This window comes from Microcebus murinus, chromosome 10 (assembly GCF_040939455.1).
Source record: "Microcebus murinus isolate Inina chromosome 10, M.murinus_Inina_mat1.0, whole genome shotgun sequence".
Lineage (NCBI taxonomy): Eukaryota > Metazoa > Chordata > Mammalia > Primates > Cheirogaleidae > Microcebus > Microcebus murinus.
This window is the reverse complement of record NC_134113.1, coordinates 12,090,689-12,116,746: the sequence shown is the minus strand read 5'-3', so window position 1 is coordinate 12,116,746 and position 26,058 is coordinate 12,090,689. Positions and strand designations below refer to the sequence as shown.

Sequence of the window (26,058 nt, the reverse complement as noted above, 5' to 3'; positions counted from 1 at the left end):
AGAAGGTTCGGGCAAGCTTGTGTCTTTTCAGCAGGGATGGCAAGGAAGGGGAGGAGAGTTCTAGAAAGAGAGCCACATCCGGCTTTGCTCCACTGAGCTACAGGGCAGGTTTTGCCCCAGCACGAGCAGCGCGTCTGCACCTGGCTACAGAGCAGTTCTCCTCTCAGAGCACAAGAGCCACACTGGGAATCATGCCCCTAGCACAGGGACCAGCCTGGGCCCCGAGGCTCCCAGGACCAGGCAGCAATCTGGGTCTGCTGGCAGGGAACACGGCAGGCTGCCCCCATCAGCCACCTCCTCCTCAGTGACAGTCTCTGTTCAGAGTGTTCTCCAAGTGCGAGGGGCAGGGTCAGGTCATGGAGTCTGGGGGGCCTGCTCTGGAACGGCTCCCAGGAGACCCAGCACAGTGGCCCCCCGCCCTCTGGCTCTCCTCCCCAGGGGACATCACTCGGCCCCCACGCCCTGCACAGCCAGGACTGGCTGGGTGGACCACGCCTTCTGCAAACCCACAGCCCCCGGTGGCCTCAGCGAGGGGTGGGGAGTAGAGGCCCTGGGCATATAAATACAAACAAACCAGAGGTTTCCGGACCCTGGTTTGCACCAAATACGGGAGAGACCCACACATCTCAGCCTACAACCACCCTGTGCTCATTCCCGCAGACAGCCCGGCACTGCTCTGCCCCTTCTCTGCAGTGTGACCCCAGGCTACCCACTTAGCTTCTCTGGGCCTCTGCTTCCTCCTCTGCGAAATGGGAGATTGAGTATCACAATCCTGGATCTGAAATCCTTGGGGCCAGATGCCTGTCAGAGTTCCCAGTTTTTTGATTTCTGGAGAGGTCATGCGGTGTGGGTCTTACATATTTTGTGACATTCCCCCGAATACCCTCCTTAGTCAATCGTGTTATTTCTGCAGTGCATCTACGAACAGTCAAATGACATGGGAGACACAAAAGCCACGAGCAAACTCATGCCAGATCGGGTAGGTCAGGTTTTGCCACTAAATAGTAACATCACACCTTGCTGCTAATTCACACATAGGTTAAGATCGATTCACTTCCATTACAGTTTTCAGCTCACCATTATTAACTCTGGTGTCAGGTCACCCACATGGCTCATTTTCAAGATTAAAATCACCAGAACAGAACTTCTCAAACCATCAACATACTGTGCATTCATCAGCCACGTCCTGCCCAAGCACTTCGTTGATATTTCGAGCTGTCTGTTTCCATGATGGAACTGGTTCCAAGGAACCATGATGGAACTGGTTCGAGCTGTCTGGTTCCATGGAAAAATAACACAATTTTTTTACTTATCCATGGTTTCACAAAAATTGCTGTAAAACATGTTCTGAAAGATAATAACCACAAGCCAAGATGTGCATTTGAAAGAATGAGGATGTACCTTCACAATAAAAAACAAAGTGTCAAAGCAAAATGTCAGACATATCAGCTGCCAAATTTAGCACTTAAGGAAATGGTATATTCCACACTTAAGGACCCAAGGAAACCGAAAGCAGTTAGTTTCTCTGCCAGTCCATGATTTCTGAGAGGAGGCTCAGCTGCTGTGGGCGTTGCTATTCTGTGCTTGCAGCAGTTCACCCCAAACCAGTTTCACAATCAATCCCTCCGCAGAAGCCACTGGCAGAGCTGGGCCGTCTCCTCTGCTCGTCCACTCCTCCTGCAGCCCGGACACTCCCAGCCACCTGCGGGACCAGAGGCCCTCAGCGAGGTGAGGACAGAGGCCAGGACCACAAGCCACTAGTGGGAGCTCCGTGGAGAGAAGGTGGGACGGCACAGGTGGGGCAGGGGGCAGGGAGTGGCCGCGGTCCTTTAATTTAAGGTCAAGGTGCCCAAGGGGTGGGCACCTGGTTCAGGGAAAAGAGCTGGTGTCGGGGCGGCCAGCATGCAAATCCCAGCCAGCCCGGCACTTTGTGAGCCTGGCTGATCAGAGGGTCAGCTTCTCCGTGTGTTTGTTTTTTGTTTTTGTTTTTGAGACACAGCCTCCCTGTTACCCTAGCTAGAGTGCAGAGGCATCATCATAGCTTGCTGTAACTTCAAACTCCCGGGCTCAAGCGATCCTCCTGCATCCGCCTCCAGAGCAGCTGGGAGACAAGTGCCCACCACCACACCAGGCTAACTTTTCTATTTTTTTTTTTTTTTTTCTTTAGGTGAGACAGAGTCTTGCTCTTGCTCAGGCTGATCTCGAACTCCTGAGCTAGAGTGATCCTCCCGCCTTGGCTTCCCAGAGTGCTACGATTCCAGGCATCACGCACCTGGAGTTAGTGTTAAACCAGGTAGGAATCTCTCCCTCATGGGGATGTGAAAACATGATTAAGAGTGTTAAGCTGGGGCTGGGCGCAGTGGCTAACACCTGTAATCCTAGCACTCTGGGAGGCCGAGGTGGATGGATCCTTTGAGCTCAGAAGTTCAAGACCAGCCTGAGCAAGAGCGAGACCCCCGTCTCTATTAAAAATAGAAAGAAATTAGCTGGACAACTAAAAATACGTAGAAAAAAAATTAGTCGGGCAAGGCGGCTCATGCCTGCAGTCCCCGCTTCTCAGGAAACTGAGGCAGAAGGATTGCTTGAACCCAGGAGATTGAAGTTGCAGTGAGCTAGGCTGATGGCACGGCACTCTAGCCAGGGCAACAGAGTGAGACTCTGTCTCAAAAATAAAAAGAATGTGATATGACTCACCAGGTCTCATCTTTCCCTGGCCATAGCAGGCAGCTTTTATTGAAAACAAAAGTGAAAGTTCTCTCTCCTCCCCCTCCACTCCCCTCACCCCTCACCCCACTTGACCTCCCACCCCCATCCCTCACACCCCCGTGGGCAGGCTCAAAAAGTGCAGCTTCACCAAGAAGATGCAGTTTTTGGTCTTTTGAAGTTTTGTAAGTTGAGGGGAGGATTATTTAAAGCTAAAGGGGTGGGTTTTATTAAGAATTTGGGCAACACCTAAGTGGACATATAGGAGTAACCTTTATCGGGTGTTGGGAGGGTGGGAGGGGGCAGGAGGGGATGGGTATATACAACCACAACGAGTAAGATGTGCAACATTTGGGGGATGAATACGCTTGAAGCTCTTACTCAAGGGGGAAGGGGGTACGGGCAATATATATAACCTTAAGACTTGTACCCCCATATACTCTAAAGAAAATTAAAAAAAAAAAGAATTTGGCAGTAATTCTCAGAATTGTTTTCCTCCCATTTTCATATTTTATATACTTGTTTTGGAACTGATATGGTGATTTCAAAGGGCGGAGAAATTTTAAAACCACAAAGCAAATGATATTGTAATTAGCCACCTGTAAGGTGACCTAGGTAACTGACAAGCCAGTTGAAGCCACTTCTTGTCTGTGGTTATCGCCCCACCTTGTTTAGACTTTAACACCGGCACCCACTCGGCAAGCCCCCCCATCCCACGTTGCCCTGGCTCCTAGTCTCCCCCGCTCACATGCGACCACATTTGTCCCCGTTATCCCTCTTTCCCATGCGTTCTCCAGCCAGTCATGGCTTTGAGTGCTTCCTACACTCACGGATCCCATATTTGATCTCCCAGCCAGAACAAGACTCAGACACCCACTGCCTACTCAATTTCAAGACTTTGCAAACTAATCAATGGTCTTTAGAAGAGTCAGGGTTACCCCTGGGTGGGTGGGCTGGGTGCTGCCTGGAAGGAGGAGATCTTGCCTTGTATCTTGACCTGGCTGGTGATCACTTGGGTGTTTATTGTAAGGGAGGGAAAAAAATAATTTTCCTTCTAGTCTTTTGAGTTCTCAGCTGGGACCCTGTAACCCGGCGCAGATTAGTAAGAGAAAAACAAACAAGTTTACCAACATGTGTACCTGGTATAAACCCGGGAGATGCCCAGCCAATCAGTAACTCTCAAAGAGAGTGGTCGCATGTGAGCGGGGGAGACTAGGAGCCAGGGCAACGTGGGATGGGGGGCTTGCAGAGTGGGTGCCGGTGTTAAAGTCTAAACAAGGTGGGGCGATAACCACAGACAAGAAGTGGCTTCAACTGGATTGTCAGTTACCTAGGTGGCTTGGAACTCCCTGTTTATAGCACACATTCAACAGAGAATAATACAATTATAGAAACATGACAAGACAAGGGAACAGGACCCTGAGTGTCTAGGGCCGACAAATGGTGGGCAGATGAAACGAATGGCCGGCTAGGAAGAAACAATGGGAAACTCGTGGTGAAAGAGGCTACTTAGTAAAGGCACCTCCAGTGTTGTCTCTCGGCTGACGGACAGGCCGTCCTTGGTCATCAGACTTTGTCCTTTGTGGCAGAGAGGAGGGGAGGGACACTTTTATCTTTGTAATTCTCTGTTCTGTTTTAGCCAAAGAGGGGGAGGGCAGAGAGCTTTCTTTGTATCTATTTCTTCTCAATTGCCTCCAGCTCAAGAGAATCCTTATGCCAAAGTGGCACATTTTGGGGTGGCATATTCTGCTACCCGCAGCCACAGATGTCAAAATTTATTGAACTGAGTACTTCATTACGTGTACTTGATTGTATGGAAACTCCACCACAACGTACAATTTAAAACTAACAGTTTGCACAGATTTAGCACACCAAAAGTGTTTCATTATTATTTTGATTCCACACCATCTAAACTCCCTCCAGACTTGAATTTCATAAGGTTTCATGATATGTGCAGTAACCTTGTTTTCCTCATTCCCAGTCAGAAAATCATTCGGCCCGTGGAGACATGGATTTCCAGACACGCTACACATGGTATGCACAAGGGCCGCACTGCGGGCCTTCCCGGGAGGGTGAGAACGTGAGGCTGGTGACGGTGTGCAAAGGTGACGGGAGGAGCCTGGGCCCTGGGGGAGGGGCTGGCTCTGCTGAGCTGCCGCGGCACCCTCCAGACAAGGAATAGGCGCGCCTTGAGGTGGGCGCTGTCTGCCCGCCAGTCTCCAACATGCAGGTGGAAATATGGTCCCCCAGGGGAAAAAATCTCCACTGAGCTAAACTAAATATTTTGGAGAGCGAGTCAAGATTGAGGGGCACAGCGTCAGGCAACGGAACTCTAAGTGCAGAGTCACCCCACCCCGAGGCCACCTCCGTGAGTCCCATGAACACAGGAACTCGATCTTTTGGTTCATGTACCACCAAGGAAGCCCTTTAGTGCTAACAGATTACTGAATTTAAGCTAAATTACCCATTACTCAGCAGATGCAGCACCACCAGCCCCAGCACAAGGTGGGCCAGCAGCGGATATCTGCAGGGGGAATGAGGTGCACTGTGTGTGGTGTCTTTCCGACGTGGACTGAGCCCTTGGCTGACGCTGGAGACACCAACGCCCGGCACGGGATGTGCTGAGACACGTCCACGTGGGCGACGTTGGGTTTAACTAAGAAAGGCAGGAAGCCGAGCTTCCGCTAGGCACCAATCACATCAAACACAAAACTTTACAGCTAATGCACAGCAGCGGTGTTGATCTTTGCAGCTCTGTACGTATTTGCTCTTTCTTCTTACCCCACACACGTGTGGACACAGATGAGGAGCTAGACTATGGCCTCTGTGCCTTCCGGGGTGCTCCCTAGGGCTCCCCTCGCCCTCCTCCCGCCCTCCCCACCACGGGTCCCTGGTGGCCTTCTGTTCCGTTAACTGATTCACATCTGCTTGTTCATTGGGCCTAGGTTTATTAATTCATTAACACTAAAGGGTTTCCTCGGTGGTCTATTGGGTTTCGAGTCTTTTCCATGGAGGAATTGTGTGTGTGCAGAGAGATTATTTGGAAGGTAAATCGATTCACGAGTGTCCGTGCACTGAGGCGAGGAAGCCCTGGCACAGACGGATGCGGGGTGGGCCTCCACGCTGTGGCCCCATCCAGGACGCCTGACCCCGCCCAGGGCACCGTCTCGCCCCCCACGTTCCTCTGGAAGAGCCCTATGCTCCCTGGGCTTCAGGCCCCTCCCCCGAAGGGTAAAGAGGCAGCTCAGGTCCCCTGTAGGGCTCCTGCCTCCTCTGCTGCTCCCTCTGGGCCAGGGTGTCTGTGTTGTCACCAGGCCTCCTCTCTGGCTCAGATGGCCATGAAGGACACGCACAAATGGTCCCAGGAGGGAGGAAGCCCCCCAAGCCGTGAGCTTTGCCTTCACCTGACCCTGCTCTCCTGTGAAGGCCGAAAACGTCAACCTGGCCGGCAAAGATCCCTTCCCCCTTTGTCCTGCACCGTGCTGGGGGAAAGGGGCCGGGGTCCCTTTGTCCCAAACTTCTTCCCTAGATCTGTCCCTCCACTGGACCCAAGTTCCTTGTCTGGCGTAGGATCTTAGCAGTTCCCCGCTGCCCCTCTGCCACGGCAATCTGAGCAAGGCTGACACCCTTCCTCAGAGGGTTCACCCTTCCCCGGCTCTTTGTCCCAGGCGCAGGTGACTTGTCTGTCCCTCCAGAGGCCCCTCTTAGTGTTGCTTTTCTTCAGGGAACCAGTAGCTCTCAGCCATGGTTGAATCACTCACGGAGGCCCTGGCACTTCTCAGGGGACCTTGAGGGAGATGCGGGCTGGGGGACGGGAGTTTCACAGTTGAGAGTGGAAAGAACACCCGGAGCCACAGGGCCCACATGAAGAGTTGGGCTTTCCCATCTGGGAAGTTGAGCAAAATCTATTTCCCTTGTCCGCAGGGACGAGGAGGAGGACTTTCCTCCAAGCAAAGGTGAGAAGGCAGAAGATCATCTGTCAGCTGAAGAAAAAATATTTTTGAGAGAGTTTCCGAGATGGAAACAAGATCTAGAAGTGAGCATTGTTGGGCTCCGTGCCCTTGCAGAGGATATCGACGAAAAACACAAAGCATTCACCAAGACCAGCCTGGCGGCCAACTCCGTGGCTGTGGTCTCTGGGGTTGCGTCCATCCTGGGGTTGGCCCTGGCTCCGGTGACAGCAGGAGGGAGCCTGCTGCTCTTCACTGCTGGTCAGGGTTTGGGGATCGCAGCTGGAGTCACCAGCACCGTGACCAGCCTGTTGGAACACTCTCACAAGAAAAAAGCCCAAGCTCAGGCCGGCAACCTAGTGGGCATCCCTGACACAGAGGGTGGTGAGGATGAGGCCAAGAAAGAACTCTATGCCTCAGCAACCAGCAAGATTATCTGTGGCCTCAACAACATGAAGAAGAGCCTCCGTGCCATTGAGAATGCCAAAGCCCACCCCCACTTGGCCAAGGCCGCCAAGAGGCTGATGACCACGGGCAGCATCTCGGCCCGAAGGAGCAGGGAGGTGCAAAAGGCCTTTGGGGGCACAACACTGGCCATGACCAAAAGTGTTCGCATGCTGGGAGGTGCAGTGGCCGCCTTGGGCCTTGGCCTGGACTTGGCCGCTGTCTCGAGGGACTGGAAGCAGCTGCAGGAGGGAGCAACGGCAGAGCTTGCCGATGAGCTGAGGGCCCAGGCTCGGAAGCTGGAAAATCAGCTGGCGGAACTCACGGAGCAATACGAGCTCCTGCAGCAGTGGGTGAGGTCAAGAGTTCCCTCTCTGGGAAGGGCCAGGGGCTGGGGGGTAACTGGGGCCTGTGGGTGTGCACACGAATGTGTGCGTGTGTGCATGTGCGCGTGTATGTGTGCGTGCGTGTGAGAGAGAGAGGAGGTTGCATGGATGTTCTTGAGGACATGGGCATATGGTAGCCCTGGATGCCCAAATAGCATCCAGGACACCTTTAAGATGAGGGTGCCCGCCCGGACAGAGCTGGCTGTGCCTTCTCTTTCTCCCTTGACACTCCTTAAGGCCCACATGCTGGGAACAGAGGCTTCCCAGTGTTAGATGGGAGGACCCTGAGCCACAGGGAGCGTTGGGACTGACTTGTGTTCTCTCCCAAATTCCCATGTTGGAGCCCTGAGCCCCAGCACGGCTGTAATAGAGATGACGCTTTGGGGAGGTAAGTAGGGTTGAATGAGGTCGAAAGGGTGGGGCCGCATCCCATGGAACTGGTCTCCTTATCTGAGGAGCAGGAAACACAAGAGGGCCCTCCCTGCCGCCTGAACCGGGGAAGGCCGCGTGAGGCACGGGGAGAAGGCGGCCCTTTGCAGGCCAGGAAGAAGCAAGCCCTTGCCAGGGCCCCTTCCGAACGGGCCAGCACCTTCATCTGGGACTTGCAGCCCCTAGAAGCGTTAGCAAAGGAGAGAATGATTGCTTAAGTCCCCAATCTGCGGTATTTTGTTATGGCAGCTGAGATGACTCCGACAGGGAGGTACCGTCACTTGCCAGATGTCTCAGTCTGTTCAGGCTGCTGTAAGAAAACACCTCAGACTGGGGAATTTGCACACAATAGAATTGTGTTGCTCACAGTGCTGGAGGCTGGAAGTGCAAGATCAAGGCCGGGTGGTGGCAGCAGATCCAGTCCTCTGGGAGCTGTCTCTCTGCTTCAGGGCGGCTCCTTCTTGCCCCACCCTCGAGGGGCAAAAGGGCAACAAGTGCTCCCTTGGGGCTCTTTATAAGGGCACTGGTCCCATTCACAAGGTCATGTCCTTGTGACTCACCTCCTCAAAGGCCCCACCACTTAATTCCGTTGCGGAGGCAGAAGGAACGTCCTTTCCATCTCTCGAAGTTTCAATAATTTGAATCTATAAAACACAGTGACAGCAGACAGATGAACAGGAGAAAAGGCATATAAAGGTCTTCACAAACTATGACAGGTTCTTCTACAGATACGGTCTCTCCCGTAACAGCCCTCAGCAGAGCAGTGGGAGGAACAGGTGAGCCGTCTGTCTGGGCGTGGTGACTCAGGTGTAGAGACATTTAGTCTCCCCTCCTGGGGTACAAGTTAATCTTCTCTGGTTAATGTAGATTCCATGTCTCTGTGTCTCTTCCTCCCCTACCCTGGCGGAACTCGGTCCTCGCTGGCTCAGATACGCTCTGCACAGGAAAGGATGTCACTGGAAGCTGGCCAGCCACATTCTGGTGGGAAGGAGAGAGGAGGAGACCCTGTGCACCCCAACACCTGCAACCTGCATGAGCTGTCCATGTGAAAAATATTTTTTTTCTTTTCTGTGCCTTAACTGCTATTTTTAAAATAGTGCTTGGATATTAAATGCAATATGTTTTTTAAGTTAAGGAAAGTAAAAAAATAGGAGCAAACAATGCACCAACCGAGGCTAACGAGGTTGGCATTTTGGCATAGAGTTTGTTTCCTGTGCTCTCCTTGCTTTGGGGTTGAAGTGCTGGCTTTAGGCCATTGTGTCGTTGTCCTTAGACTGCCCGTGCACAGGGGAACCTCCCTCAGGGCTGCGCACACAGTGCATGAGTTTGCTTTGTATGTTACAAAATATTCTCCTGACTGTAGGTATAATCTTTTAATCAGACAAAGACTGGTCATCGCTCTTTCTGTTTTAAGTGTTCAAAACCACCTGGCACTCCCCAATTCTTCAGCTTAAATTAGCCAAATGCTAATACACATTAGCAATGTGCTAATACACGTCAGCAATGTGTATTGCTTGTGTTCAAAGTAACTGAATAAAATCACAACTCCAGACGGACGGTCCCTGAGGAGTCTGACCACCAGCGGCATGTTTCTTGAGCAACAATGACTACAGCCACGGCAGGGGGTTGGGGTGAGGGAGGGAGGGACGGAGGTCCAATCCCCAGCAATCAGACTACTCGAACCAATTACCGCTCCTACCATACTCATTGGGGTTATAAGAGTTAAAACATTTGTTTATTAGCAGCAGAAATTTCCTAAGCCTTCGACATGTGCGATAGGCATCATTTTGCAACACCTCCCAATGCACATTCCCCTCTGTCTGCAAGCTGCCCCCTACACCCCTTTTATTATTAGGGCTAAACCATGGAAGTCCCAGCCAGGGAGGGATGTGGGGAGCAGCCTGCCAGGATCAGGCGGGAAAGAGGCAGGAGACGGGCCGGGGCAAGAAATCAGAGTCAGCCCCAGCTCCTCCTGTCGTGGTCGAGCTGGTGGCAGAGGTCGGAGGGAGTCAGGGGGAAACTATGTGCAAGTATTTGGGGGAGAGGTGACTGCCACCTCCTGAGGCAGCCACAGGACACTGGAGAAGCCGTGGGGCACTTAGGCAGGGAGTGGGGCTAAGACATCCCTTTGCTCCCTGTCCCCTGTCCTCTTCCCAGGCCTGAGCAAGGCAGAGGAGAGACAGACCACTGGGCTGGGGCACGGTGACCCCTTGGCTGTGTAGCTAGCCTGTGCCCGGGGTTTGTGTGGGTCATGGCTGCAACAGGGTGTCCCTAGCTCCTCAAGAGCCCAGGTGGCACCAGGCCAGAGAGAGCACCAGGGTGGACTTGAACCCTGGCGTGAAGGAGCCAGTGACGCCTGCCTGGCGGGAGGGGACCAGGATACCTCTCTGGGGCCAGTGGGACCCCAGAGGGCCAGCACTGCACCCACATGCCCCCTCTGGGTAAGACGGTCTTTCAAGGGGAGAGAAAAGGCTCTGATAGAAAATTCGAACTTAAATCCGCCTAAATGTTGCCCACCAAATGACTGACTTTATCCCCAAAGCATGTGTTTTGCATTGCAAGAGAGGGGGGGAAACTTTGGGAAAGTTTGTGTCTTTTCAGCAGGGCTGGGAAAGGAAGGGGAGGAGAGTTCTAGAAAGAGAGCTGTTAGAGGCAAGGACCCTCAAAGACCCTCAACTCCCCTATGACTCGTCCTATACACGGACTTCACCCTGGAAAATTCCAGCTATAGCTCCGAGAAGAATGCATTCCATGACGTGCTGACCACGGGATGCTCCAGGGAGTGCTGACTGCAATTGTTCCCGACCACCTGCCAGGTTGGAGATGAGTAACCAGTCAAAAAACAGGATACCGATAAGACGCTGATTGGGGCTGATTAACCCAGACCCAAGCCTCATCGTCAACACTCTATTTTTTTTGCCTCTACTTCTTTGTTTTTGTATGCTTATAAAACCTACTAAGAATCTAAGTAAAGCAGACCTTGACAATCATTCGCTTGGTCTCGTTTCTTTCTCTCGCTCATCTCTTTCAGGCAGGGTCCCCCTCGCCCCCGCGAGTAACAGAAGGTCCCGCGGGTCGGGACAGAGAGCCACATTCGGCTTTGCTCCACTGAGCTACAGGGCAGGTTTTGCCCCAGCACGAGCAGTGCGTCTGCACCTGGCTACAGAGCAGTTCTCCTCTCAGAGCACAAGAGCCACACTGGGAATCAGCCCCTAGCCCCTAGCACAGGGACCAGCCTGGGCCCTGAGGCTCCCAGGACCAGGCAGCAATCTGGGTCTGTTGCCAGAGAACACAGCAGGCTGCCCCGGTCAGCCACCTCCTCCTCAGTGACAGTCTCTGTTCAGAGTGTTCTCCAAGTGCGAGGGGCAGGGTCAGGTCATGGAGTCTGGGGGGCCTGCTCTGGAACGGCTCCCACGAGACCCAGCACAGTGGCCCCCCGCCCTCTGGCTCTCCTCCCCAGGGGACATCACTCAGCCCCCACGCCCTGCACAGCCAGGACTGGCTGGGTGGACCACGCCTTCTGCAAACCCACAGCCCCAGGTGGCCTCAGCGAGGGGTGGGGAGTAGAGGCCCTGGGCATATAAATACGAACAAACCAGACGGTTCCTGACCCTGGTTTGCACCCAAATGTGGGAGAGACCCACACATCTCAGCCTACAACCACCCTGTGCTCATTCCCGCAGACAGCCCGGCACTGCTCTGCCCCTTCTCTGCAGTGTGACCCCAGGCTACACTCTTAGCTTCTCTGGGCCTCTGCTTCCTCCTCTGCGAAATGGGAGATTGAGTATCACAATCCTGTATCTCAAATCCTTGGGGCCAGATGCCTGTCAGAGTCCCCAGTTTTTTGATTTCTGAAAAGGTCATGCGGGTGGGTCTTACATATTTTGTGACATTCCCCCGAATACCCTCCTTAATCAATCGTGTTATTTCTGCAGTGCATCTACGAACAGTCAAATGACATGGGAGACACAAAAGCCACGAGCAAACTCATGCCAGATCGGGTAGGTCAGGTTTTGCCACTAAATAGTAACATCACACCTTGCTGCTAATTCACACATAGGTTAAGATCGATTCACTTCCATTACAGTTTTCAGCTCACCATTATTAACTTTGGTGTCAGGTCACCCACATGGCTCATTTTCAAGATTAAAATCACCAGAACAGAACTTCTCAAACCATCAACATACCGTGCATTCATCAGCCACATCCTGCCCAAGCACTTCGTTGATATTGCGAGCTGTCTGAGCTACACGGGTTCCATGATGGACCCCTCATATTCGGAAATCACACAAATTTTTGACTTATCCATGGTTTCACAAAAAGTGCTCTAAAACATGTTCTGAAAGATAATAACCACAAGCCAAGATGTGCATTTGAAAGAATGAGGATGTACCTTCACAATAAAAAACAAAGTGTCAAAGCAAAATGTCAGACATATCAGCTGCCAAATTTAGCACTTAAGGAAATGGGATATTCCACACTTAAGGACCCAAGGAAACCGAAAGCAGTTAGTTTCTCTACCAGTCCATGATTTCTGGGAGGAGGCTCAGCTGCTGTGGGCGTTGCTATTCTGTGCTTGCAGCAGTTCACCCCAAACCAGTTTCACAATCAATCCCTCCGCAGAAGCCACTGGCAGAGCTGGGCCGTCTCCTCTTCTCGTCCACTCCTCCTGCAGCCCGGACACTCCCAGCCACCTGCGGGACCAGAGGCCCTCAGTGAGGCAAGGACAGAGGCCAGGACCACAAGCCACTAGTGGGAGCTCCGTGGAGAGAAGGTTGGATGGCACAGGTGGGGCGGGGGGTAGGGAGTGTCCGCGGTCCTTTAATTTAGGGTCAAGGTGCAAAAGGGGTGGCACCTGGTTCAGGGAAAAGAGCTGGTGTTGGGGCGGCCAGCATGCAAATCCCAGCCAGCCCCGCACTTTGTGAGCCTGGCTGATCAGAGGGTCAGCTTCTCCCTGTGTTTGTTTTTTGTTTTTGTTTTAGATACAGAGTCTCACTGTCACCCTAGCTAGAGTGCAGAGGCATCATCATAGCTTGCTGTAACTTCAAACTCCCGGGCTCAAGCGATCCTCCTGCATCCGCCTCCAGAGCAGCTGGGAAGACAAGTGCCCACCACCACACCAGGCTAAGTTTTCTATTTTTTTTTTTTTTTTTTTTTTTTTTTTTTAGTAGAGACAGAGTTTCACTATTGCTCAGGCTGATCTGGAACTCCTGAGCTAGAGTGATCCTCCCGCCTTGGCTTCCCAGGGTGCTACGATTCCAGGTATCACACACCTGGAGTTAGTGTTAAACCAGGTAGGAATGAATCTTTCCCTCATGGGGATGTGAAAACATGATTAAGAGTGTTAAGCTGGGGCTGGGCGCAGTGGCTCACACCTTTAATCCTAGCACTCTGGGAGGCCGAGGTGGATGGATCGTTTGAGCTCAGAAGTTCAAGACCAGCCTGAGCAAGAGCGAGACCCCCGTCTCTACTAAAAATAGAAAGAAATTAGCTAGACAACTAAAAATACGTAGAAAAAAAATTAGTCGGGCAAGGCGGCTCATGCCTGCAGTCCCAGCTTCTCAGGAAACTAAGGCAGAAGGATTGCTTGAACCCAGGAGATTGAAGTTGCAGTGAGCTAGGCTGATGCCACGGCACTCTAGCCAGGGCAACAGAGTGAGACTCTGTCTCAAAAATAAAAAGAATGTATATGACTCACCAGGTCTCATCTTTCCCTTGCCATAGCAGGCAGCTTTTATTGAAAACAAAAGTGAAAGTTCTCTCTCCTCCCTCTCCACTCCCCTCACCCCACTTGACCTCCCACTCCCATCCCCCACACCCCCGTGGCAGGCTCAGAAAGTGCAGCTTCACCAAGAAGATGCAGTTTTTGGTCTTTTGAAGTTTTGTAAGTTGAGGGGAGGATTATTCAAAGCTAAAGGGGTGGGTTTTATTAAGAATTTGGGCAACACCTAAGTGGACATATAGGAGTAACATTTATCAGGTGTTGGGAGGGTGGGAGGGGGGAGGAGGGGATGGGTATATACAACCACAACGAGTAAGATGTGCAACATTTGGGGGATGAATACGCTTGAAGCTCTTACTCAAGGGGGAAGGGGGAACGGGCAATATATATAACCTTAAGACTTGTACCCCCATATACCCTAAAGAAAATTTAAAAAAAAAAGAATTTGGCAGTAATTCTCAGAATTGTTTTCCTCCCATTTTCATATTTTATATACTTGTTTTGGACCTGATATGGTGATTTCAAAGGGCGGAGAAATTTTAAAGCCACAAAGCAAATGATATTGTAATTAGCCACCTGTAAGGTGACCTAGGTAACTGACAATCCAGTTGAAGCCACTTCTTGTCTGTGGTTATCGCCCCACCTTGTTTAGACTTTAACACCGGCACCCACTCTGCAAGCCCCCCATCCCACGTTGCCCTGGCTCCTAGTCTCCCCCGCTCACATGCGACCACATTTGTCCCCGTTATCCCTCTTTCCCATGCGTTCTCCAGCCAGTCATGGCTTTGAGTGCTTCCTACACTCACGGATCCCATATTTGATCTGCCAGCCAGAACAAGACTCAGACACCCACTGCCTACTCAATTTCAAGACTTTGCAAACTAATCAGTGGTCTTTAGAAGAGTCAGGGTTACCCCTGGGTGGGTGGGCTGGGTGCTGCCTGGAAGGAGGAGATCTTGCCTTGTATCTTGACCTGGCTGGTGATCACTCGGGTGTTTATTGTAAGGGAGGGAAAAAAATAATTTTCCTTCTAGTCTTTTGAGTTCTCAGCTGGGACCCTGTAACCCGGCGCAGATTAGTAAGAGAAAAACAAACAAGTTTACCAACATGTGTACCTGGTATAAACCCGGGAGATGCCCAGCCAATCAGTAACTCTCAAAGAGAGTGGTCGCATGTGAGCGGGGGAGACTAGGAGCCAGGGCAACGTGGGATGGGGGGCTTGCAGAGTGGGTGCCGGTGTTAAAGTCTAAACAAGGTGGGGCGATAACCACAGACAAGAAGTGGCTTCAACTGGATTGTCAGTTACCTAGGTGGCTTGGAACTCCCTGTTTATAGCACACATTCAACAGAAAATAATACAATTATAGAAACATGACAAGAAAAGGGAACAGGACCCTGAGTGTCTAGGGCCGACAAATGGTGGGCAGATGAAACGAATGGCCGGCTAGGAAGAAACAATGGGAAACTCGTGGTGAAAGAGGCTACTTAGTAAAGGCACCTCCAATGTTGTCTCTCGGCTGACGGACAGGCCGTCCTTGGTCATCAGCCTTTGTCCTTTGTGGCAGAGAGGAGGGGAGGGACACTTTTATCTTTGTAATTCTCTGTTCTGTTTTAGCCAAAGAGGGGGAGGGCAGAGAGCTTTCTTTGTATCTATTTCTTCTCAATTGCCTCCAGCTCAAGAGAATCCTTATGCCAAAGTGGCACATTTTGGGGTGGCATATTCTGCTACCCGCAGCCACAGATGTCAAAATTTATTGAACTGAGTACATCATTACGTGTACTTAATTGTATGGAAACTCCACCACAACGTACAATTTAAAACTAACAGTTTGCACAGATTTAGGACACCAAAAGTGTTTCATTATTATTTTGATTCCACACCATCTAAACTCCCTCCAGACTTGAATTTCATAAGGTTTCATGATATGTGCAGTAACCTTGTTTTCCTCATTCCCAGCCAGAAAATCATTCGGCCCGTGGAGACATGGATTTCCAGACACGCTACACATGGTATGCACAAGGGCCGCACTGCGGGCCTTCCCGGGAGGGTGAGAACGTGAGGCTGGTGACGGTGTGCAAAGGTGACATACAGAAGGAGCCTGGGCCCTGGGGGAGGGGCTGGCTCTGCTGAGCTGCCGCGGCACCCTCCAGACAAGGAATAGGCGCGCCTTGAGGTGGGCGCTGTCTGCCCGCCAGTCTCCAACATGCAGGTGGAAATATGGTCCCCCAGGGGAAAAAATCTCCACTGAGCTAAACTAAATATTTTGGAGAGCGAGTCAAGATTGAGGGGCACAGCGTCAGGCAACGGAACTCTAAGGGCAGAGTCACCCCACCCCGAGGCCACCTCCGTGAGTCCCATGAACACAGGAACTCGATCTTTTGGTTCATGTACCACCAAGGAAGCCCTTTAGTGCTAACAGATTACTGAATTTAAGCCAAATTACCCATTACTCAGCAGATGCAGCACCACCAGCCCCAGCACAAGGTGGGCCAGCAGCGGATATCTGCAGGGGGAATGAGGTGCACTGTGTGTGGTGTCTTTCCGACGTGGACTGAGCCCTTGGCTGACGCTGGAGACACCGCCGCCCGGCACGGGATGTGCTGAGACACGTCCACGTGGGCGACGTTGGGTTTAACTAAGAAACGCAGGAAGCTGAGCTTCTGCTAGGCACCAATCACATCAAACACAAAACTTTACAGCTAATGCACAGCGGCGGTGGTGATGTTTGCAGCTCTGTACGTATTTGCTGTTTCTTCTTACCCCACACGCGTGCGGACACAGATGGGGGGCTAGACTGTGGCCTCTGTGCCTTCCGGGGTGCTCCCCAGGGCTCTCCTCGCCCTCCTCCCGCCCTCCCCACCACGGGCCCTGGTGGCCTTCTGTTCCGTTAACTGATTCACATCTGCTTGTTCATTGGGCCTAGGTTTATTAATTCATTAACACTAAAGGGTTTCCTCGGTGGTCTATTGGGTTTCGAGTCTTTTCCATGGAGGAATTGTGTGTGTGCAGAGAGATTATTTGGAAGGTAAATCGATTCACGAGTGTCCGTGCACTGAGGCGAGGAAGCCCTGGCACAGACGGATGCTGGGTGGGCCTCCATGCTCTGGCCCGTCCAGGGCACCTGACCCCGTCCAGGGCACCGTCTCGCCCCCCACGTTCCTCCGGAAGAGCCCCGTGCTCCCTGGGCTTCAGGCCCCTCCCCCGAAGGGTAAGGAGGCAGCTCAGGTCCCCTGCAGGGCTCCTGCTTCCTCCGCTGCTCCCTCCAGGCCAGGGCGTCTGTGTCGTCACCACGCCTCCTCTCTGGCTCAGATGGCCCTGAAGGACATGCACAAATGGCCCCAGGCGGGAGGAAGCCCCCAAGGCGTGGGCTTTGCCTTCACCTGACCCTGCTCTCCTATGAAGGCCGAAAATGTCAACCTGGCCGGCAAAGATCCCTTCTCCCTTTGTCCTGCACCGTGCTGGGGGAAAGGGGCCGGGGTCCCTTTGTCCCAAACTTCTTCCCTGGATCTGTCCCTCCACTGGACCCAAGTTCCTTGTCTGGCGTAGGATCTTAGCAGTTCCCTGCTGCCCCTCTGCCATGGCAATCTGAGCAAGGCCGACACCCTCCCTCAGAGGGTTCACCCTTCCCCGGCTCTTTGTCCCAGGCGCAGGTGACTTGTCTGTCCCTCCAGAGGCCCCTCTTAGTGTTGCTTTTCTTCAGGGAACCAGTAGCTTTCAGCCATGGTTGAATCACTCACGGAGGCCCTGGCACTTCTCAGGGGACCTTGAGGGAGATGCGGGCTGGGGGACGGGAGTTTCACAGTTGAGAGTGGAAAGAACACCCGAAGCCACAGGGCCCACATGAAGAGTTGGGCTTTCCCATCTGGGAAGTTGAGCAAAATCTATTTCCCTTGTCCGCAGGGACGAGGAGGAGGACTTTCCTCCAAGCAAAGGTGAGAAGGCAGAAGATCATCTGTCAGCTGAAGAAAAAATATTTTTGAGAGAGTTTCCGAGATGGAAACAAGATCTAGAAGTGAGCATTGTTGGGCTCCGTGCCCTTGCAGAGGATATCGACGAAAAACACAAAGCATTCACCAAGACCAGCCTGGCGGCCAACTCCGTGGCTGTGGTCTCTGGGGTTGCGTCCATCCTGGGGTTGGCCCTGGCTCCGGTGACAGCAGGAGGGAGCCTGCTGCTCTTCACTGCTGGTCAGGGTTTGGGGATCGCAGCTGGAGTCACCAGCACCGTGACCAGCCTGTTGGAACACTCTCACAAGAAAAAAGCCCAAGCTCAGGCCGGCAACCTAGTGGGCATCCATGACACAGAGGGTGGTGAGGATGAGGCCAAGAAAGAACTCTATGCCTCAGCAACCAGCAAGATTATCTGTGGCCTCAACAACATGAAGAAGAGCCTCCGTGCCATTGAGAATGCCAAAGCCCACCCCCACTTGGCCAAGGCCGCCAAGAGGCTGATGACCACGGGCAGCATCTCGGCCCGAAGGAGCAGGGAGGTGCAAAAGGCCTTTGGGGGCACAACACTGGCCATGACCAAAAGTGCTCGCATGCTGGGAGGTGCAGTGGCCGCCTTGGGCCTTGGCCTGGACTTGGCCGCTGTCTCGAGGGACTGGAAGCAGCTGCAGGAGGGAGCAACGGCAGAGCTTGCCGATGAGCTGAGGGCCCAGGCTCGGAAGCTGGAAAATCAGCTGGCGAAACTCACCGAGCAATACGAGCTCCTGCAGCAGTGGGTGAGGTCAAGAGTTCCCTCTCTGGGAAGGGCCAGGGTCGGGGCTGGGGGCTAACTGGGGCCTGTGGGTGTGCACACGAATGTGTGCGTGTGTGCATGTGTGTGTGTATGTGTGCGTGCGTGTGAGAGAGAGAGGAGGTTGCATGGATGTTCTTGAGGACATGGGCATATGGTAGCCCTGGATGCCCAAATAGCATCCAGGACACCTTTAAGATGAGGGTGCCCGCCCGGACAGAGCTGGCTGTGCCTTCTCTTTCTCCCTTGACACTCCTTAAGGCCCACATGCTGGGAACAGAGGCTTCCCAGTGTTAAAGGGGAGGACCCTGAGCCACAGGGAGCGTTGGGACTGACTTGTGTTCTCTCCCAAATTCCCATGTTGGAGCCCTGAGCCCCAGCACGGCTGTAATAGAGATGACGCTTTGGGGAGGTAAGTAGGGTTGAATGAGGTCGAAAGGGTGGGGCCGCATCCCATGGAACTGGTCTCCTTATCTGAGGAGCAGGAAACACAAGAGGGCCCTCCCTGCCGCCTGAACCGGGGAAGGCCGCGTGAGGCACGGGGAGAAGGCGGCCCTTTGCAGGCCAGGAAGAAGCAAGCCCTTGCCAGGGCCCCTTCCGAACGGGCCAGCACCTTCATCGGGGACTTGTAGCCTCTAGAAGCGTGAGCAAAGGAGAGAATGATTGCTTAAGTCCTCAATCTGCGGTATTTTGTTATGGCAGCTGAGATGACTCCGACAGGGAGGTACCGTCACTTGCCAGATGTCTCAGTCTGTTCAGGCTGCTATAAGAAAACACCTCAGACTGGGGAATTTGCACACAATAGAATTGTGTTGCTCACAGTGCTGGAGGCTGGAAGTCCAAGATCAAGGCGGCGGTGGCAGCAGATCCAGTCCTCTGGGAGCTGTCTCTCTGCTTCAGGGCGGCTCCTTCTTGCCCCACCCTCGAGGGGCAAAAGGGCAACAAGTGCTCCCTTGGGGCTCTTTATAAGGGCACTGGTCCCATTCACAAGGTCATGTCCTTGTGACTCGCCTCCTCAAAGTCCCCACCACTTAATTCAGTTTCGGGGGCAGAAGGAACGTCCTTTCCATCTCTCGAAGTTTCAATAATTTGAATCTATAAAACACAGTGACAGCAGACAGATGAACAGGAGAAAAGGCATATAAAGGTCTTCACAAACTATGACAGGCTCTTCTACAGATACGGTCTCTCCCGTAACAGCCCTTAGCAGAGCAGTGGGAGGAACAGGTGAGCCGTCTGTCTGGGCGTGGCGACTCAGGCGTAGAGACATTTAGTCTCCCCTCCTGGGGTACTAGTTAATCTTCTCTGGTTAATGTAGATTCCATGTCTCTGTGTCTCTTCCTCCCCTACCCTGGCGGAACTCGGTCCTCGCTGGCTCAGATACGCTCTGCACAGGAAAGGATGTCACTGGAAGCTGGCCAGCCACATTCTGGTGGGAAGGAGAGAGGAGGAGACCCTGTGCACCCCAACACCTGCAACCTGCATGAGCTCTCCTATCTGAAAAATATTTTTTTTCTTTTCTGTGCCTTAACTGCTATTTTTAAAATAGTGCTTGGATATTAAATACAATATGTTTTTTATGTTAAGAAAAGTAAAAAAAATAAGAGCAAACAATGCACCAACCGAGGCTAACGAGGTTGGCATTTTGGCAGAGAGTTTGTTTCCTGTGCTCTCCTTGCTTTGGGGTTGAAGTGCTGGCTTTAGGCCATTGCGCCGTTGTCCTTAGGCTGCCCGTGCACAGGGGAACCTCCCACGGGGCTGCGCACACAGTACATGAGTTTGCTTTGTATGTTACAAAATATTCCCTGACTGTACGTATAATCTTTCAATCAGACAAAGATTGGTCGTCGCTCTTTTTAAGTGTTCAAAACCAACTCACACTGGCGGAGTTTACTGACGCGCGTACTCCACTAGCTCAGGATGAGGCAGGCTTCAGCTGTGCCTGGACCCAGAGGATAAGAGTGTCGTCTGGTGAGGTGGCAGCAGCACCGCCAGGTGCACACCCAGCCCAGAGCCGAAGGGGGCGGGGCAGAAGTGCAGCGTCCACTCTGGCTGGTCAGAACCTGGTCGCAGGCCTTTGCCTCCTGTCGCTGGGACCATCTGGGGATGACAGGAAGGAGAAAGGAGGTGGATAACCAGAAGCAACAAACGGTGTGCTTTTGCCTCTCCCCTCACTTGAGTATTTCGGCGATTTCACATTTTTTATCATACATTGTGGTAAAATGAACACCTGCGTGCCAGAAGGTTTTTTTGCACGATGAAGATTCTTTTTTAAAACTGGAATCCACAGAGTGGGATCGCTAAGATAAAGGTGGCCACCTCCCAGAGGAAGAGGAGGACTGTTCTCCCCACATTGCAACAGTGAAATAGATCATGAGAAGGCTAGAAAAGATTTTTAAAGTGCAGGGGAGAGAGAGCCACGATCAACACTTTGGAGTACAGCCTGCTGGTCTTCACTTTATGAATCTTAGGATCTAGAGGTTTTAAATAGTTGTAATCCCATATCTGTGCAATTTTATTTCCTGCTTTTGTTTCTCTCATTTCCTTGTTCTTATAATTATTTCATAAGCCTAACTGAGCATAACATGCTAGCGTTGCTAACAAAGCTAAACCTAAACAGCTTTCCCTGCATTTAATAATGTTTTCTTAGTGTCTGAAAATCCACAAGTGTAGGAACATTCATAAAGTTCTGAATAAACATTATCAATAATAATGCCTGGCATAAATATTCTCCAAGCTTGTGGTTTTGTTTGTCTCGTGGAAGGGCTGGGCGGTGGGGGGAGAATGACAAGGGAATGGGGACTCGTCTCTGACACTTACTTGCTGGATCCCATTTCTGAGGTTTAGTTTTCTCAGTCATGAAGTGAGCGTAACCTGAGGGAATGCAGAACTCTACTTGGGCCGGGATTTATAGTGCCCCGCTCACAGCAACCCCAGTCTGGGAGGGAAAATGCCCTTGGAAAAAATCCCAGCGCTTACTGGAGCCCTTGAGCCAATTTCAAAAGGTGCAGGGGACATTCATCTTTTCCTCTTAACCCACTTCTCTCATTTTCCAACTCTCTCCCGTGCAGGGCGGAAGCTCTGGAACGCACACACACTCTTCCCCGCTCCCCAGCCCCACAGCCCTCCTGGCGCAGCCCAAGCAGCCCTCTGCCCTCTCAAAACGGGGTCAACCCCAAGCTGCTCTCAGCACAGTCCGCTTTCCTGACGCATGCCCTCCCGTGCCGCCTGGACTCCGGGGAGCAAATGCTTTCACCTCGTCATATCTCCCCCCACGTAAATCCCTGCTGTCCCCAGGGCGGCCCAGCCCCCACCTCTCTCCTCCTCTCCCGGGGTTGGGCAGGGTCCTTCGTGGGGTGGGCGTTCTGGAGTCAGACGGGAGCAGCCCGCCAGTCCTGGGGGGAATCTGTGTTTCAGGACGGTGAGGAAGAGACACGACACTCACGCCCTCGTGGGGACAGTCAGCAGTTAGCTGCCCCCTGACACCGCCCCCAACCCGAGTGTCAGGCTTTTCCAAAAGTGCTGGGGCTGGGACAGCAGCACACGCGGTCAGCAGTCCAGCTCGGGGCCCTCCCTCCCATACTGGAAGCATATTAGGGATCCTGGTCCTCAAGCTGAAGCCTGGGCTGGCTGGGGAAGGGGGAGCGTCCCCGACCGGCTTTGAGGACCCCCAGTTACCCGGCTCCATCGGTACCTGACTGGCTGGGGGTGGGGTGGGACTAAAGACACAGTCCTAAGCCCCCTGCTAGCTGACTGGACCCATCTCGGCCAGGGGGACCCCAGAAACACCTTGAAACTGCCTTCCCAGCCATGATGGGATGGAAGAGATAATGCACAATTACATGTGTATGATTCCCCTCATGAATATTCATGACCCCTCCTAGAGCTTGTTGCATATGTATATCTGACCACCCCACTCAGTATAAAATCCTGTTGCCTTTTGTCTCTTCTTGAAAGCACACGTGCCTGGCTTCTGGCTGGGGCTCTGCTTCCCAACCTATTCGAATGACCACCCAACAGGCTGCTACCCTTTATGAGAACTAAAGCCCTCCTTTTTCCAAAGTATAAACCTCACTAACTAATTAATGTGTTTTAGTTAACAGTGTCCTCAAGGGGCCAAAGAACTTCCACGTGTCAATCTGGCTCTCTCGGGTCAACTCTCGCCAACCATGAGCTTTGGGTGGCCCATGATCGTGTGGCCACACGCAGGCTGCTCTCTGCCATAAATCACACTCGCCCACAATGACAAGAGAGCCACAAGGCCACTGTGTTCCAGTCCCTGCACAAGGGCACATTCAAACAAACAGCCGTCTGGGAGGAAGTGTATTTGAAAACAATTTGAACCCTTCCTTGACCTCTCAAAAACATGAAAAAAGGTGTGTGTTGAGGCGGAAAGAGGAAGATGAGTGTGTGTTCTTTTTTGTCGTTGTGGTTGAGTTTTCTTTTGCATTTTACTTCCTGAATTACTTATAACTATATTGAAAACAAGGATGTGTCTCACATTTCTTTGTACCCTAGAGCAGAATGCCATGTAAGTACTAGGGGCTCTGAAGGGATTGGATGACACTGATGTGTTTAACTGCTTTGCTGTCGAGGTGTGACTGACGACAAGAAGCTGTAGATATTTAGAGTGTACAACCTGATGTGTTTGGAGGTTAGTACGCACCCGTGCAGCCACCAAACCATCCTCGTTATCAAGCCCATAAACACATCCGTGACACCTGCCAACGTTTCCTCCTGCCCCTTTGGGTTCTTTCCCCTCTTGCGGTAAGAGCGTTTAGTATAAGATCTACCCTCTTAGCAAATGTTTAAGTATCCAATACATACTATTAATCACGAGCCTCACATTGTACAGCAGATCTCCGGGTATTTATTGTGCATATGAAACTTTGTACCCTTTTACCAACACCTCCCCATTTCTCCCTCCCCACAGACCCTGGCAACCACCCTTCCACTCTGCTTTATGTGTGTGACTATTTTAGATTCCACATGTAAGTGACATCATGCAGCATTTGTCTTTCTGTGCCTGGCTCATTTCGCTTGTATAACGTCCTCCAGGACCATCCATGTTGCGGCAAATGGCAGGATCTCCTCCTTTTGCAGGGCTGAATAGTGTTCCGTCCCACGTGTGTGCCACATTTTCCTTACCTGTTTTTCCATCAGTGACCATCTGGGTTGTTTCACATCTTGGCTACTGTGAACAATGCTACAGTGGACACAGGAGTGCAGAAATCTCTTCGCGATCCAGGTTTCAATTCTGGATACATACCCAGAAGTAGGATTGCTGGATCATGCGGTCATTCTATTTTTAATTTTTTGAGAAACCTTGGACTTCCATAGTGGATACCAATTTACATTCCCACCAGCAACATACAAGGGTCCCAATTTCTCCATATCCTCACCAATGCTTGCTGTCTTTTGTCTTTTTTTTTTTTTTATTTTTTTTTTTTTGAGACAGAGTCTCGCTTTGTTGCCCAGGCTAGAGCGAGTGCCATGGCGTCAGCCTAGCTCACAGCAACCTCAAACTCTTAGGCTCAAGTGATCCTCCTGCCTCAGCCTCCCAAGTAGCTGGGACTACAGGCATGTGCCACCATGCCCGGCTAATTTTTTCTATATATATTAGTTGGCCAATTAATTTCTTTCTATTTATAGTAGAGATGGGGTCTCGCTCTTGCTCAGGCTGGTTTCGAACTCCTGACCTCGAGCAATCCTCCCGCCTCGGCCTCCCAGAGAGCTAGGATTACAGGCGTGAGCCACCTCGCCCGGCCTTTTTTGTCTTTTTTATGGTAGCCAAGCGAACAGGTGTGGGGTGATATCCCATTGTGGTTTTGATTCACATTTCTATGATGCTAAGTGACATTGACTACCTTTTCATATACCTATCGGTCATTTATGTATCATCTTTGAAGAAATGTCTATTCAGCTCCCTTGCCCATATTTTAAATTGGATTTTTGTTGCGTGTTTTGTTTTCATTTTGCTTTTGAGTTGTAGGAATTTCTTATACATTTTGGGTGTTAACCCATTATCAGATATATGGTCTGAAAACATTTTCTCCCATTCTGTAGGCTGCCTTTTCACTTTGTGAATTGTTTCCTTTGCTGTGCAGAAGCTTTTCAATTTGGTGCAACCTCACATGTCGATGTTTACTTTTGGTACTTTGCTTTCATGTCCAAGAAATCACTCAGGTCTATGTTTAGATTTTTAAGTCCATTTTGAGTTGATTTTTGTGTATGGTGTTCTTAGTCCATCTTCTGTTGCTATAGTTGAATACCATAGACTGAGTAATTTACAAAGAATATAGGTTGATTCAGCTCACAGTTCTGGAGGCTGGGAAGTCCAAGAGTGCTGGCCTCGTAGAAAGACTTTGGAAGTATTTCCTCTTCTTCTATTTTTTGGAAGAGTTTAAGATTGGTATTAATTCTTCTTTAAATGTTTGGTAGAATTCAAAGCCATCTGATCCTAGATTTTTCTTTGTTCGGAGTTTTCATATTATTCCTTCCATTATTCCATGTTTGTTACTGTTCTGTTAATGCTTTCTAGTTCTTCTTGGTTCAGTCTTGGTATATTGTATGTTTCTGGGAATTTCTCTATTTCTTCTAAATTATCCCATTTGTTGGCCTGCAATTGTTCATAGTCTCTTATGATCCTTTTTATTCCTGTAGGATCAGTTGGAATGTCTCCTCTTTCATTTCTGATTTTGCTTATTTGCATTTTCTCTCTTTTGGTTCTTAGTTTAGTTAAGGGTTTGTCAATTTTGTTTATCTTTAAGAAACACAATTCAGTTCACCAGTTTTAAAAATTGTTTGCCTATTCTCTATCTCATTTATTTATGTTCTAATCTTTATTATTAATATTTCTTTCCACCGGCTAATTTTGGGTTTGGTTTGTTCTTTTTTTCTACTTACACCTCGAGGTGTAAAGTTAGGTTGTTTATTTGAGATCTGTTCTTTAATGTAGACATTTATTGCTATAAACTTCCCTCTTAGTAATACTTTTACTGTATCCCATTAGATTTGGCATGTTATGTTTTCATTTTTATTTGTCCCAAGATATTTTCTAATTTCCTTTTTTATTTCTTCTTTGGCTTACTAGTTGTTTAAGAGTTTGTTAATTTCTATATATTTATGAATTTTATTATTTCCTTTTTGTTATTAATTTCTAGTTTCATTTCAGTGTGATCATAGAAGATACTTGAAGTGATTTCAGTCTTCATAAATTTGTTGACTTGTTTGATGATCTAGCATGTGATCTATCCTGGTGAATTTTCCATGTGCACTTGAGAAGAATGAATCTTCTGCTGCTGTTGAGTAGAATGTTTTATAAGATCTATTAGGTCCAGTTGATCTGTAGTGTTGTTCAGTTCCGCTATTTCTTTATTGATTTTGTGTCTGGATGACCTAATATAGAGAGTGGGGCAGTAGAAGTCTCCTTATTTATAATTTGGGATCTTATTGCCATAAAGAGTCTATTCTTATGATCTCTACTTTATAATCTCTACTTCAACATTAATGCTGGTCAGTTGTGTCTAAACTACAATAGGGAGGGAGATATAATGAGGCACATCCAACCACCTATCTTGTTATGGCCAGGAACTGAGTTTTTAAAGTTTCGTTGGGGTCCCATTGGCCAAGAGGGAGTCTGTTCAGTGGCTGGGGGAGAGTTAGGATTTTATTTTTAGTTCTCAA

At 50.7% G+C, this 26,058-nt stretch overlaps 2 protein-coding genes across 10 annotated transcripts; both read left to right on the top strand.

Moving 5' to 3' along the window:
• The first annotated feature begins 1,527 nt into the window (after nt 1-1,527).
• Nucleotides 1,528-9,468, top strand: LOC142873338 (apolipoprotein L6-like). Of its 6 annotated transcripts, XM_076007050.1 has the most exons (6): nt 1,534-1,782; nt 2,168-2,293; nt 4,685-4,737; nt 6,628-6,659; nt 6,771-7,450; nt 8,842-9,468. In XM_076007050.1, exons 3-6 carry the CDS (start codon nt 4,712-4,714, stop codon nt 8,959-8,961), a joined length of 858 nt encoding a protein of 285 aa, XP_075863165.1. In that variant the 5' UTR covers nt 1,534-1,782; nt 2,168-2,293; nt 4,685-4,711; the 3' UTR covers nt 8,962-9,468. The 6 variants fall into 6 exon arrangements, with proteins under 6 accessions (XP_075863164.1, XP_075863165.1, XP_075863163.1 ...); XM_076007049.1 differs by having other exon boundaries at nt 1,528-1,782; nt 6,628-7,450; nt 8,857-9,468; XM_076007046.1 differs by having other exon boundaries at nt 1,536-1,728; nt 6,628-7,450.
• Nucleotides 9,469-12,438: 2,970 nt separating this feature from the next.
• Nucleotides 12,439-21,098, top strand: LOC105883698 (apolipoprotein L6). 4 transcript variants are annotated; one of them, XM_076007044.1, is made up of 6 exons: nt 12,439-12,686; nt 12,895-13,206; nt 15,592-15,644; nt 17,536-17,567; nt 17,679-18,358; nt 19,753-21,098. In XM_076007044.1, exons 3-6 carry the CDS (start codon nt 15,619-15,621, stop codon nt 19,933-19,935), a joined length of 921 nt encoding a protein of 306 aa, XP_075863159.1. In that variant the 5' UTR covers nt 12,439-12,686; nt 12,895-13,206; nt 15,592-15,618; the 3' UTR covers nt 19,936-21,098. The 4 variants fall into 4 exon arrangements, with proteins under 4 accessions (XP_075863159.1, XP_075863156.1, XP_075863155.1 ...); XM_076007041.1 differs by having other exon boundaries at nt 12,441-12,686; nt 12,895-13,796; nt 17,536-18,358; XM_076007040.1 differs by having other exon boundaries at nt 12,442-12,686; nt 17,536-18,358.
• Nucleotides 21,099-26,058: the final 4,960 nt, after the last annotated feature.